The sequence below is a fragment of the Corythoichthys intestinalis genome, chromosome 5 (assembly GCF_030265065.1).
Source record: "Corythoichthys intestinalis isolate RoL2023-P3 chromosome 5, ASM3026506v1, whole genome shotgun sequence".
In the NCBI taxonomy this organism is placed as follows: domain Eukaryota; kingdom Metazoa; phylum Chordata; class Actinopteri; order Syngnathiformes; family Syngnathidae; genus Corythoichthys; species Corythoichthys intestinalis.
Window position 1 is genome coordinate 36,187,747 of NC_080399.1, and position 13,651 is coordinate 36,201,397.

Genomic DNA, 13,651 nt, shown 5'->3' on the forward strand with positions numbered 1-13,651 from the left:
TATATATATATATATATATATATATATATATATATATTTATATATATTTATTTATATATATATATATATATATATATATATATATATATATATATATATATATATATATATATATATATATATATATTTACAGTGGGGAGAAGAAGTATTTGATACACTGCCAATGGGTTTTCCCATTGACTGTGTATCAAATACTTCTTCTCCCCACTGTATATATATATATATTACACCCCTCGCATTTCTGCAGGTATTTAAGTATATCTGTTCCTGGGACAACACTGACAAAATGACACTTTGACACAATGAAAAGCAGTCTGTGTGCAGTTTATATAAGAGTTCATTTATTTTCCCCTCAAAATCTAGCCATCAGTATCTAAACCCCTGGCAACAAAAGTGAGTACACCCCTTAGAAACCACACTCCTAAATGTCCAAGTTGAGTACTGTCTTAGCGAAAGCTGTCAATATTAACAAACAACATGTCAACTGTAAATATTTTGTGTGGCCACCACTATTATCCAGAACTTTACTCTCCTGGGCATGGAGTTGACCAGAGCTTCACAGGTTGCCACTGGAATGCTCTTCCACTCCTCCATGACGATGTTGCGGAGCTGCCGGATATTTGAGACTTTGCGCTCCTCCACATTCCGCTTGAGGATCCCCCAAAGAGGTTTTATTATGTTCAAGTCTGGAGACATGCTTGGCCATCACCTTTACCCTCAGTCTTTTCAGTAAAGCAGTGGTCATCTTAGAGGTGTGTTTGGGGTTATTGTCAGGCTGGAACATTGCCCTGCGACCCAGTTTCTGGAGGGAGGGGATCATGCTCTGCTGCAGTATTTCACAGTGCATGTTGGGAGTTCATGTTTCCCTCAATGGAATGTAACTCTCCAACACCTACAGCACTCATGCAGCCCCAGACCATGACATTCCCACCACCATGCTTGACTGTAGGCATGACACACTTATCTTTGTACTCCTCACCTGGTCGCCGCCACACATGCTTGAGACCATTGGAACCAAACAAATTAATCTTCGTCTCATCATACCATAGGACATGGTTCCAGTAATCCATGTGCTTTGTTGACATGTCTTCAGCAAACTGTTTGTGGGCTTTTTTGTGTACCGTCTTCAGAAGAGGCTTCCTCCTGGGATGACAGCCATTCACCTCAATTTGATGTAGAGTGCAGCGTATGGTCTGAGCACTAACAGGCTGACCCCCCACCTCTTCAATCTCTGCAGCAATGCTGACAGCACTCCTGCGACGATCTCTCAAAGCGTTTGGATGTGACGCTTCTTTGGACGACCAACCCGAGGGCTGTTCTGAGTGGACCCTGCTCTTTTAAAACGCTGGATGATCTTAGCCACTGTGCTGCATCTCAGTTTCAGGGTGTTGGCAATCTTCTTGTAGCCTTGGCCATCTTCATGTAGCGTAACAATATGTCTTTTAGGATCCTCGCACTGGAACTTTCAGTGACCAGTATGAGAGAGTGTGAGAACTTCACTACAAATTTGAACACACCTGCTCCCTTTGCACACCTAAACCTAGTAACACTAATGAGTCACATGACATTTTGGAGGGAAAATGACAAGCAGTACTCGATTTGGACATTTAGGGATATAGTTTCTAAGGGGTATACTCACTTTTGTTGCCCGGGGTTTAGATATTAATGACTATATTTTGAGTCATTTTGAGGGGAAATAAATTCTCTATTATATAAGCAGACTACTTTTCATTTATGTCAAAGTGCCATGTTGTCAGTGTTGTCCCATGAAAATATATACTTAAATATCTGCAGAAATGCGAGGGGTGTACTCACTTTTGTGGGAGACTGTATATATAGTGATCCCTCATTTTTTGCGGTTAATGGAGTCCAGAACTCCCCGTGATGTGAAAATCTGCAAAGTAGTTGTAAGTTCAATATATTTATTCAGATTTAGCATTGGAAAACATAAGACGTTTTTTTCCCCTTTTTTCCCCCGAAGTATAATGGGAAGAAAAAAAACTTTTAGGGATATACACTACCGTTCAAAAGTTTGGGGAGTGTATCATATGGGATTTTTCATTATGTACACTCCGGTTCAAAGGTTTGGGGTCAAAGGGACCCCAAACTTTGGGACGGTTGTATATATATTTTAATAACTGTTTTTTAATCATTTCAAATATAATAATTATGATAAGTTTTAAACGTTACCACTGAATTATTTTTAAACAAGAACAACATAGAAAAATGCTTGTCTTTATTGAATGCTTCATGGAGTGTGTCCACTCATATCTGTTCAAGCTGCTCACTTACAGTAAGTTGCCACAGCAACTGTTTAACAAATTAAACGATGATTGACATATGCTGCGCTTTGAAAATTCGGCTTCCATGCGTCTATAGCGAAATCAAACATTTACGTCTGTGAATCATAGTTTACTTTGAGAAGCAATTCCAGTGCACTGCCTGACCAAGAAAAGCGGCAGGAGCGAGAGTGAAAGACGACGTGATCGGATCGGGAAAGCTCTATAAAATACTGCATTTATTTATTTCTTTTTCAATTGTAAAAAAAATCCACAATGGACTAAAGATGCTAAGTTTGAAGACCGAAGTAGCGAGGGATCACTATCAAATATATACTATATATAGATAGATATTCATGGCAGAAAGGCACTGATTTCTTTGTGACAAAACCGGCATGAATTAAGTAGTAATTTAAGTTAAGTGTAGGTTATATGAAATAATCACTGCTTCATGACAATTCAGCTGGATTTAACTTTGATGAGTATTTCTTTTGTAGCTTTTTACTTTACTATACATTTTAAAGAATCCCCAAAATTTTTACTTTGGTTTAAACAAGAGTCGATGACACCTATAATAGAACGGCAACAGCTCAAATATATTATTTTGTCAACAACAGTTCAAAAAGCTTCATTTGTTATTGTATCTGCAGGCTGTTGAAATACTGCTGTATTAACGCATTTTTCAAGTTTGAGCCAAAAGCACAACGATAACCATAAAGTTGAGCTGCAGTCCATTTACTTGTGTATGACTTGTACATGAGGCAACGACTCACATGTGAACTGGAGACTAACTTTCATGGAGGCAACACATTCGAGACCTGGCCCATGGGACTTAAGTTTAACTTGAAACCTACACTTCCCACATGAGTGGGTACCACCCACACAGCTACCACAGAGCTGTAAGGTATGCCGGGCAGGTCCTCATGTTATCTTCATGCCATCCTCCAGCTGACAGGCCTGCTCAGCTCTCCTCTGAAAGTCTCATTTATGGGATTTTGGATTTGGTGATGAAGCCGGACAGAAATAGACTTTGCTTCATTGGATTTACTTCAATAATGTATACCTCTGTGGATGCTATTTATATGATTCCCTGCTGGATTCCTCACGTGGGAGAGAAAGAGTAATGCTTTGGGGCATGAAAAAAGAAGATCCTTTCTTTCATAGTAGAGCTAAGTGGAGTGTTAGTGTAACCTGGCACCACTTGTTAGGTCCCAACCACAATAAAAGCATAGCATTTATCGTTCTGAGAGGGAAAACAACTTTGCTCACATTAACTGAATCTGGCTTCAAATATTAATTTTGTCACCAGGAAACTACAATTTCACTCCAGGGATTTTCCCCTTCACTTCAGTTTATACAAGCTGTAAAATAGAGATGTTGGTTTGTTGGAGTATTCTGGTCTTTTCCCTTGTGCAGCACTAGCAGGAATATGGCACATCTATTTTCAAACAATAAAACTGGTATTTATAACAGCAGATGCAACCGTCTGATTTATTTGCATCTTTTTGTTGTGTTGCTGTGCTGCACTCATCTCCGTCGGTGGCACTTGTTTTTCTATAAGCATGCGAGTGTCGATTTGAGATCTTTTTAGGAATACCAGACAAAGACGAAAAGAGACGCTGGATCCAAGCTGCATCCGTCTCGGGACCAAAGTGGGACCCAGCGATAGCCTGGAGTTGGGGAGAATCTTTAAGATAGCCAAAAATGCAATCAACAGGAATCTTGACAACAACAAAAAACTGCTGACCTTTCTTTAAGCTGCTGAAGGGAAGCGTGTATTGACCCACAAAATCACTGGATAGAAAGCCGGTCTGGTCTCGGACACAGAAACGGACCAGGCACAGGTCCGGAACGCTGATGCGGAAGTTCATGTCGGTATCCCAAAAAGGATTCAGCGCTGCAATCAATAATGGTAGTGAATAAGTTAAGCCCAAATTTGGTCAATGTCATATTTTCCTACTAATATTGAACATGGTTACAAATAGTCACATTTTATTAATTGAATTTGAATTAATGCTTAGTGTTTTTAAAATTTGTGGTTATTTAATGTTTTGTTTGGTGAACATTCAACAATTTCTGACTTTTTATCCCAAAAATAAGACTGATGCCTCTCAGCTGAATCGAGCATTTTGAACTCAAGTCTTGAAATGTGATGAGTTGTTACATACTGAGTGCTTAAGTACTCACAGTTGTTTTTGACTGTGCTTGTGTTTTTTCTGTTGCAGTCGGATCCAATCCCATGAATCTCAACTCTGACAAATGGGTCCAGAGTCTTGCCGCTCTTGGGTAATGGTAGATTGGACCCACTAATCACCTGATGACGTGCATACAGAACGTAAAGTAAGATGGACAGTACTGGGAATGATCATTTATCATTCATCATCATCTTAAAGCAAGGGCGTAGGGACGGTAGGGACAAAACACTACCAACTTTTCAGGATGCTCAAATTGTCCCCACCAACTTTTACGCAACCTTATTTGCAACATATAATGATTTAAATTATATAGGTAATTTAGATTGTCTTTCCATGTTGTAAGGATACAATTAACTCTACCATTATTAAATGAATTACAGTACTTTCAATATGTTCAGACTTACATTGACCCCTTTTCACTTGCTAAATGCACTAGTCCACACACCCACCCACCCCTCAAACGCAAGTTTGATTGGCTGTTAACATGACTCCCCCCCCCCCCCCCCCCCACACACACACACACACGCGCGCGCGTTCACAGCCGGTGTTCTGTCAAATTGTTCACCCTGATAATATTTATTAGTGGTGGTGAAGAAGAACTCTTTTACATTCAGTTGGACTCATGTTATCCAAAGGTATTAAAGAAGTTACATCATGAACATACACGTGCAACATGAATATGGCATTAATAGGGCTGTCAAAATTATCGCGTTAACGGGCGGTAATTAATTTTTTAAATTAATCATGTTAAAATATTTGACGCAATTAACGCACATGCCCCGCTCAAACAGATTAAAATGACAGCAGTGTAATGTCTTCTTGTTACTTGTTTTTTGGTGTTTGGCGCCCTCTGCTGGCGTTTGGGTCCAAATGATTTTCTGGGTTTCAGCACAATGAGTGAGCATGGTGTAATTATTGACATCATCAATGGCGACCTACTAGTTTATTTTTTGATTGAAAATTTTACAAACTTTAATAAAACGAAAACATTAAGAGGGGTTTTAATATTAAATTTCTATAACTTGTACTAACATTTATCTTTTAAGAACTACAAGTCTTTCTATCCATGGATTGCTTTAAGAGAATGTTAATAATGTTAATGCCATCTTGTTGATTTCTTGTTGTAATAAACAAATATAGTACTTACCGTAATTTCCTGAATATAACGCGCATCCGTGTATAACGCGCACCCCAACTTTACCTGTAAAATCTAGGGAAAATTCTTGTACCTGTGTATAAAGCGCACCCTAATTTTAGCACCACAAAATATGAGTCTCGTGTCTCAAACTTATATAAAGTAAGCGGTTGCAGCATTTTTTAATCCTTCTGTCAAATATTTTTTCTAAAAAATAGAATAGTAATTTTCTGTGGTAAAATTGCTCACAGTATACGATAATAATTTTAACAAAGTAAGGAGTTGTAGCGAGTTTTAACAGACTTCACCAGCGGAACTAATGTTGGCAAGTTGTGTAGTTCCCGGGGGGAAGAGTTTAGTTAAGGGAACAGCCGGAAGTAAAGAAATGTCCCGCGATTTGCGTGCAAGACGTACGTTGTTACTTTGTGAGTTTCAATGTAAATAAAACAACGCAGCTTGGCTCAGTGGTTCGACACTCTTCCTCAGACTCCTGTCCTAGCTCGCCACACGGTCAACATTTATACGAAACGGATCGCCTTTATGTTCTCTTCAAGACAACATCGCCATGTGCCGGCATGTTGCAACGATAAGGTAAGAAAAATGTACCGGTAAATAATAAACGAATAGTACAAAAAAAAACATTTTGATTTTATTAGATGTGAAAAATATCACGCAAACAATTATTTACCACATGAAACTTAGTATATCACTGTTGTTCGGATTAGGTGATATTGTGCTGGTCCATGCTTACAATGGAACATGAATCATGATCAATTTTTTCTGTCTCCGTCCCTGTACCCGTGAATAACGCGCACCCATGATTTTACGAGTGAATTTTGGGGAAAAAAGTGCGCGTTATATTCGGGAAATTACGGTATGTACCATATGTTGAATTTTTATATCCGTCTTGTGGCTTATCTTTCCATTCCAACAATAATTTACAGAAAAATATGGCATATTTTATAGATGGTTTGAATTGCAATTAATTATGATTAATTTTTAAGCTGTAATTAACTCAATTAAAAATTTTAATCGTTTGACAGCCCCAAAATAAATGTTTATAGACACGGCGAAGACGTTACAGTGAGAGAGCGCCGTGCAGTTGTGTGCAGCCACATGGCAGGATGTGTCTGAGGAGAACTTTTCTACATGTCCGTCTGTTTTCCGAAATTTCCGGGTTCGCGGTGAGTCAGCAACCAGGCACACTTTTGCTCAATAGACGATGTTTATTGATTAGAAAATGCAGAATAAATGAGATTTATTGATTACAATCCTACAAGAGCAAGCAACAAGCATCAAAAACGAGCATAACAAGGGTAACGATGACGCTAGATTGAGTTCGTCAATCCCAGAATCCCCGCGCTACCGTTACAGCACAACCAGGTGTTCCTTAGCAATGAAAATCGCTTACCGTGACAAATGAGCGGGAGCCAACGCTCCAGTAAGGCGGCGAAGGAACAAAGCCAGGCGATCCGTACGTGACCCGCTGGCAGACTTCACTGGTCGCCCGGAAATGCCCAATTTTTGTAGGAACGTTCCACACGGGGGCGGAGACGGCCAACCTCTGCTCCCAGGCGGCGCAGCCCCGTCCAATGACAAAGCTACTTTTGGTTCAGCCCCTCGAAAAAGCGGCTTTTCCCTGCGTGGTTCCCAGGTTGTGCCGTCCGGTAGCAGATGTTGTGTTCCCACAGTAAATATTATGACTGCAAAACAAGTTATCTCGTGAGATTCCCTCCTAACTATGGAACCCAGGCGTGTTAGAAACAATACTATGGTGCAAAACAAGTTATCTCATGAGATTCCCTCCTAACTATGGGACTCAAGCGCGTGCTATGGTGCAAAACAAGTTATCTCGTGAGATTCCCTCCTAACTATGAAACTCAAGGTAAAAAACAATAGAAATTGTTACAATCTAGGTCACAGAAGCAATCATACATCACAAAGGCATAATGTAATATTTTCCCCCATCACCGTCCATGCTCAAACGTAAGTAAATGTTCCTTTCTTCATCGAAAGTTTGTAGCGTTTACTTTGGAACCGCTGCATTCGCGGCGATTTTCAACATTACACGAATGCGCAGAAGCGTTTATTTTTTTGTATTCCAGGATAGTTAAAAGATGATTAACTAGTTTATATTTCTTGTGTATGTTAATATAATTTGTGTTCAAATATTGCAATTTAGATTTGTTTATAAAATCCAGACACTTATTCTGGAAGTTTTCAAAATATTTCTTTTATAGTTTTTGAAAACAAAGTTTTGAATCGAACGGTGTACCACCTAAACCAATACATATGCACTGTAAAACCACCCCTCCTTAAAACTGGGGGGCAGGGGAGATTACCTTGTTTTCAGTTTAAATCTACTACAAATAAATGAAATTATCTGCCAGTGCTTCAATTAAATTTTACTCAGATTTCTTGAAATAAGCTAATTTTCAGCTAGGTATTTTTCTTAAAGGACTTATCTTAAGCAAAATGTATATTTAATATTTAAAAACTTGTTTGTCAGAAATGTTCTTAATTCAAGAATAGATATTGTTCAAAACTAGGGCTGTCAAACAATTAAGATTTTTAATTGAGTTAATTACAGCTTAAAAATTAATTAATCATAAATAATGGCAATTCAAACCATCTATAAAATATGCCATATTTTTCTGTAAATAAATGTTAGAATGGAAAGATAATACACAAGACGGATATATACATTCAACATACTGTACATAAGTAATTTATTTGTTTATTATAACAATAAATCAACAAGATGGCATTAACATTCTGTTAAAGCAATCCATGGATAGAAAGAGCTGTAGGTCTTAAAAGATAAACGTTAGTTAGTTAGCATGCTAACAGTGCTCACTGGTTTACTGATATATAACACCGACAAAGCGGGACGATTGTTGGCGATATTCGGCACGTTTTCGCTGAAAAACAACCAAGCGGCTTATCAATGAGATTGGGGTCTAATGTCTTTAAGTGGCGTCTTAATTGATTTGGCTTCCGGCTATCCGCTATAATCATTTTTAGACACAGTAAACAGTGGTCTTTCCTCATCTACCACTGTATTAAATGTCAAAGCCAAAAGTCAAACGGCCCGAAAAAAGCGCATTCTTGGCGGCCGAGGGAGAACCGTAGGTGAGGGCGGTCGTCGTGACGATCCCAAGTCGAAAATGGCACTTCTCGGGCGGACACGTGAGAACCGGAGAAGACAGTGGGTCGCTGCGTGAGTCCGGCCGGAAAACGGCTTTCGAAAACGGCACACAGCTCTTCATATCTCTCTTCTGTGTGCTCTTGCTTACTTCAGATACTGCGCGCACTTTGAAAATGAGAGCACCACTGCCACCCACTGAGTGGATGTGCAAGTACACTTTATTTCAGTACGGCAAAAAAAAAAAAAAAAAGCATGTTCCCCCCTTGCCTGGTATAGACCCCAATCACATGACGTCACGACTCCACCCCCCTGACTGGTGCCGCCATATTGTCCGTCAGCTCATCGTGTTTACATATTACCGCTACGTATACATTCCGCCTATTAATGCGTGTTTTTCTGCTTGTCTAAGGAATCACCGCCTAGTAAATGAACCCAAAAACCTTCCTGACAATCGTTAACATTGATTAATCAAAATGGTGAAGGCATGTGCGGTGGTTGGTTGCAGTAACAGAGAAGATAAACGGTCATTTTAGTACTTGCTGTGTGCCCATTGTTAAAAGGGCAAATCTCAAAAGCAGCACGGTTTGTTTATCTCGGTCCATGATGCGTTTGTGTCGACAGCCGTTAGACAGCGGCGAAAACATCAATATGATGCCTACACGATCGTAGACATCATCAGACTATGAAGGTCGTCGCCACGGTCGCGCAGCAAGAAGGTGAGCGCAACAACAGGTGTTGTGCTGAAAAATAGCCGCCCTGCGTGAAATGTCCCCCCTGACGGGAGCGCCCACACGGAAACGACTTTCTTGTACCGTGAATATGTATTATTTTACTCTGCTTGAACTAATAAATGTCATACCTGTGTGATTGTCATTGGGATATGGTCGTGAAAACCTGTAGACCAGACATGTCCAAAGTCAGGCCCGGGGGCCAAATGCGGCCCGTGGTCAAATTTCATCCGGCCCCCAGCCTCTGTCATAAAATCAATAACGTCTGGCCCGCACAAAGACTTAATAAATTGGTCAGCAGTACTGCTACCAGCATATGAAGTAGCTTACACACTAAATGCTGCTCCTCATTTACCCACTAAAAGGCAGCAGCACTCTGAGCAAAATTAGCCTGTGTGACCCTTTACTCCCAATTTTCTAAAATGGCGACAATCAACAAAAAAAAAAGAAAGCTGACTGCGACAGCCGACACTTTAAGGATAGGCGGAAATTGGACTATTTCTTCACTAAAATACGCAACAACTGTGTCTGCCTCATTTGCAAAGAGGCAGTTGCTGTTTTTAAAGATTTCAATGTGAGGCTATATTACCAAAAAAGACACACTGACATGTAAGACAAGATTACAGGGACGATATGTAGCGAGAAATTGAAGCAATTTGAAGCTAGTTTAATTTTACAGCATTAGTATTTCGCAAGAGGCTGAGAGTCGAAAGAGAACGCCACAAAGGCCAGTTGCGAGATTCTTGAAATTATTACCATATTTTGCGGACTATAAGTCACACCTGAGTATAAGTCACATAAGCCATAAAATGCCCAACAAAGAGGGAAAAAACATATATAAGTCGCACCAGAGTATAAGTCGCATTTTGGGAGGAAATTTACTTGATCAAATCCAACACGTAGAACAGATATGTAATCTTGAAAGGCAATTTAAAATAAAAATGCAATTAAGGACAACATGCTGAATAGTGTACAGTATGATCATGTTACATCATACATGAACAACGAAATGCAAACGTTGCCGGAATGTTAACGTAACATATATTAAGAGCTATTCAGATAACTATAGTATAAAGAACATGCTAACAGGTTTACCAAACCATAGGTGTGACTCCAAAACACCAAAATAACATGTGAAATGATATAATGTTTGAATAATTTCACACATAAGTCGCTACAGAGTATGTAGTACCCCCAGCCAAACTATGAAAAAAAAACTGCGACTTATACTCCGAAAAATACGATAATTAAAAAAAAAAAAAAATAGAGCAAATGTGACACAGAATGGCTTGCTAAAATTTGCTTCAATATATTGTTCTACATAAAGGACGTCCGCAAAGGTCGGCCCCCCACATTTTTACCACACCAAATCTGGCCCCCTTTGCAAAAAGTTTGGACACCCCTGCTGTAGACTAATACATTTCTGTTCAAAGATGGTTATGTGGCCCAGTCCACGATTTGTTACTAAAATACAGTACTAACATTTTATGTAATTTAATTATTTAAAACTGATCTTACAGTCGTAAATCCATTACTGTAATGCGTCCATGAAAACATTTGATGTTTTTACGTCAATAAAGCGTTATAAATAAGCGCTCCCGTCAGGGGGGACATTTCACGCGGGGCAGCTACGTATTTTTCGGAACACCGGCCCGTCGTCGATCAAGTTTCATTTTACAATTTTGACAACAGTGACGCTCAGGTGACCAAATGTCGGTTTATATTTGGGCCGGTGCCGATTTTGGGTACCCGACTCCTCATCGTGACATAAACTAGAGTAGGATTGGAAATTTTCTGGTCTCAGGACGAGCTCTGACGCACGGGACGGGACCGGACGGGAGGAAACATCGGTTTGGGCATCAAATATGGATCTGGCGACTGGATCGACCGCAGCTTTTCCAAATAACGGCTTTTATGCAACTCACCCAATGAGTTTACAGCGTCTGAAAGCACTGGGGCTTCCATAATTTGCAAGTGAATCCACCGTTAGAAACTACAATCAACGACAATACGGACACACAATAACGGACAATATGGCGGCACAATACAGCGATCACGTGATTGGGGTCTATACCAGACTCACCCCTGTTCCAGCGATTGAGTCTGGTGACCGTCCGGCGGATCAAATTCCGAGGGCGGAGCAAGCCACAGCAAACAGACAGCGGAGTGGACCAATCAGCAACGGGCAGACGTGACGTTGTTAAAGCGACAAGTAATTAGCGTGAGTGGAGAATGGAGACGTCTATTCAACATGGTTAGCGCGAGCCATGTTGACTGTTGTCAATGACTTGTGTCGATGTGTTTTTGGTAATTTAAAGCTGGTTTTACCGCGGATTGGAACATATTCTCGGCTCTCCCGTTCGCCATCTGTGTTGTTGTAGAGATGACTGTCGGCGCGCAAGAGTGACGTTACTCGTTGAGAACACATCACGCAAATAAACGAATCTGATTGGACGGTTGATTTTATACTTGTTCGAGAGGCCGTTAATGGGCTGGGTCCCAGACTATTTCTCACAGTGTTTTGAAAAATACATGGAAAATAGTTTGGCGGTGCCAGGCAAACATGTGCTACCCCTGGCATCGCTCTGCGCCCCACTATTTGAGAAGTACTGGCTTAAAGGGACCCTCTTTGATGTCAAGCCTGCTTGTGTCCTTTAAAACATGTTAATTTCTATTTCTTCTAGTGAGCTTGTTTTAGATTTATGGTAAACTGATGTTTGCATCAAGTTGCTAGTCCCAATGCTAAACACCATCAACAAATTTCAAGAGGGGACCGTTTTCCTGAGCACATGAATAATTTCAAAGTTTGGGTGACTCGATGTTATTCATGATTCCGCGGCAATGGCTCGAGGAAAGTTTCTACTGAAAGGATCAAATAATAAATGATGACAATTTGAACAAAGGTGATGCTCTCCACTGCGCCTCCCCATCCTAGCAGAGAATGCAGTGCATTTATATTTCATCTATGCAGTCGAAAAGCTTCTTTGAAGTACATACTGAGCAACCTAAATGAAAAATCATTGTCTATAGCAGTGGGGACAGTGATCACCTGTAGGAAAGGGACGTGGTAAAAATTTTAATGCCTTTTAAATGGCATCAATATATTTGGAAACAGTACAGGTTGCGCGTGTTGATGATGCACATTGTGATTCTACAGTGCCAAATTTTAGCATTTTTTTTAACCTGTCCTGTTCAACTGTTTGACATGGAGAATGGAAGTCTAAGTGTTCGGATGGTCTGAATAGTTTTAATGTTTCAAATTGAGAGTATGACATACTCCCACTGTGATCATTCAACGTACCTCGTTTATTATGACAAAGCAGCGAACAGGAAGGGGTTATGTGGGAACAGAAGAAAAAAGAATGAAAAGAAACACAAACAACAACAAGAAATACATTGAACGGCTACACTATCGATGAATATGTTGGTGCTGTCGTCAGCTAGATGTATTTCCAGTTCACACCATGGGCCTGTTGAGCAGGGAAAGAAGGGGAGGGGTCTGGGGGAGTCTATAAGCTAAGTGATTGGAAGGGGGGGAGTGTACACAAATCAGCTCTGTGATCTAGAAACCAGTATCATGTGAATCTCTTGTGAGAGTAAGCCCGTTGGCAACCGACCCTATGCCGCCCCATCACCAATCCTGACGCCGGGATCCCCCACCCGAGCGTGCCCAATCACATCCAGCCACGCGCAAGTCCCACCAAACACATGACAGCCACGCAAACGAGCGAAGACACCACGCGGGCGCCAACCCAGGACCACGGCCCCCACCCAGCCAGCCCGGGGAGGGAGGGCGGACGGGGGGAGGGGGGCCAGCCCAGCCCTCCTCCCCCAGCATTTTTGCATTTGTTAACCGCACTTTTAAATTGTGTAGCAATCTGTAAGGCATACTAGCTGATGGCTGAAACTAGTACCCTTAGAAAATGAGGTGCGGAAATGTCATGCGTATTAGTTTTTCTCGATTGCTAAAGCACAATTTGTAGATCTCTGACCACAATGACCAGTTGCCTAAACACATTTAATAAATCAGGCCTCTAGTTGGCTTAACTACAAACACATTTCACCTCAATCTCCGTTTTCACAAAACTCTAAACACATTCACACTTATGCTAAACACTTTCGCACTTGCTAAAACACACTTTGGACAATCATATGAACACATTGTC

General features: G+C 40.6%; 1 protein-coding gene across 4 annotated transcripts in view; it reads right to left on the reverse strand.

Annotated features, from left to right (window-relative positions):
• Positions 1–1,652: 1,652 nt before the first annotated feature.
• LOC130916429 (1-phosphatidylinositol 4,5-bisphosphate phosphodiesterase zeta-1-like) overlaps positions 1,653–13,651 on the reverse strand; it is a 41,773-nt gene continuing 29,774 nt past the window's right edge. For all 4 annotated transcript variants that reach the window (XM_057837150.1, XM_057837149.1, XM_057837148.1 and 1 more), the window contains 3 exons: positions 4,467–4,593; positions 4,027–4,176; positions 1,653–3,949 (listed from right to left, as the gene is read on the reverse strand). In XM_057837150.1, the coding sequence (XP_057693133.1) occupies positions 3,867–3,949; positions 4,027–4,176; positions 4,467–4,593 (360 nt within the window). In that variant the 3' untranslated portion in view covers positions 1,653–3,866. The remainder of the gene's footprint in view (positions 3,950–4,026; positions 4,177–4,466; positions 4,594–13,651) is intronic.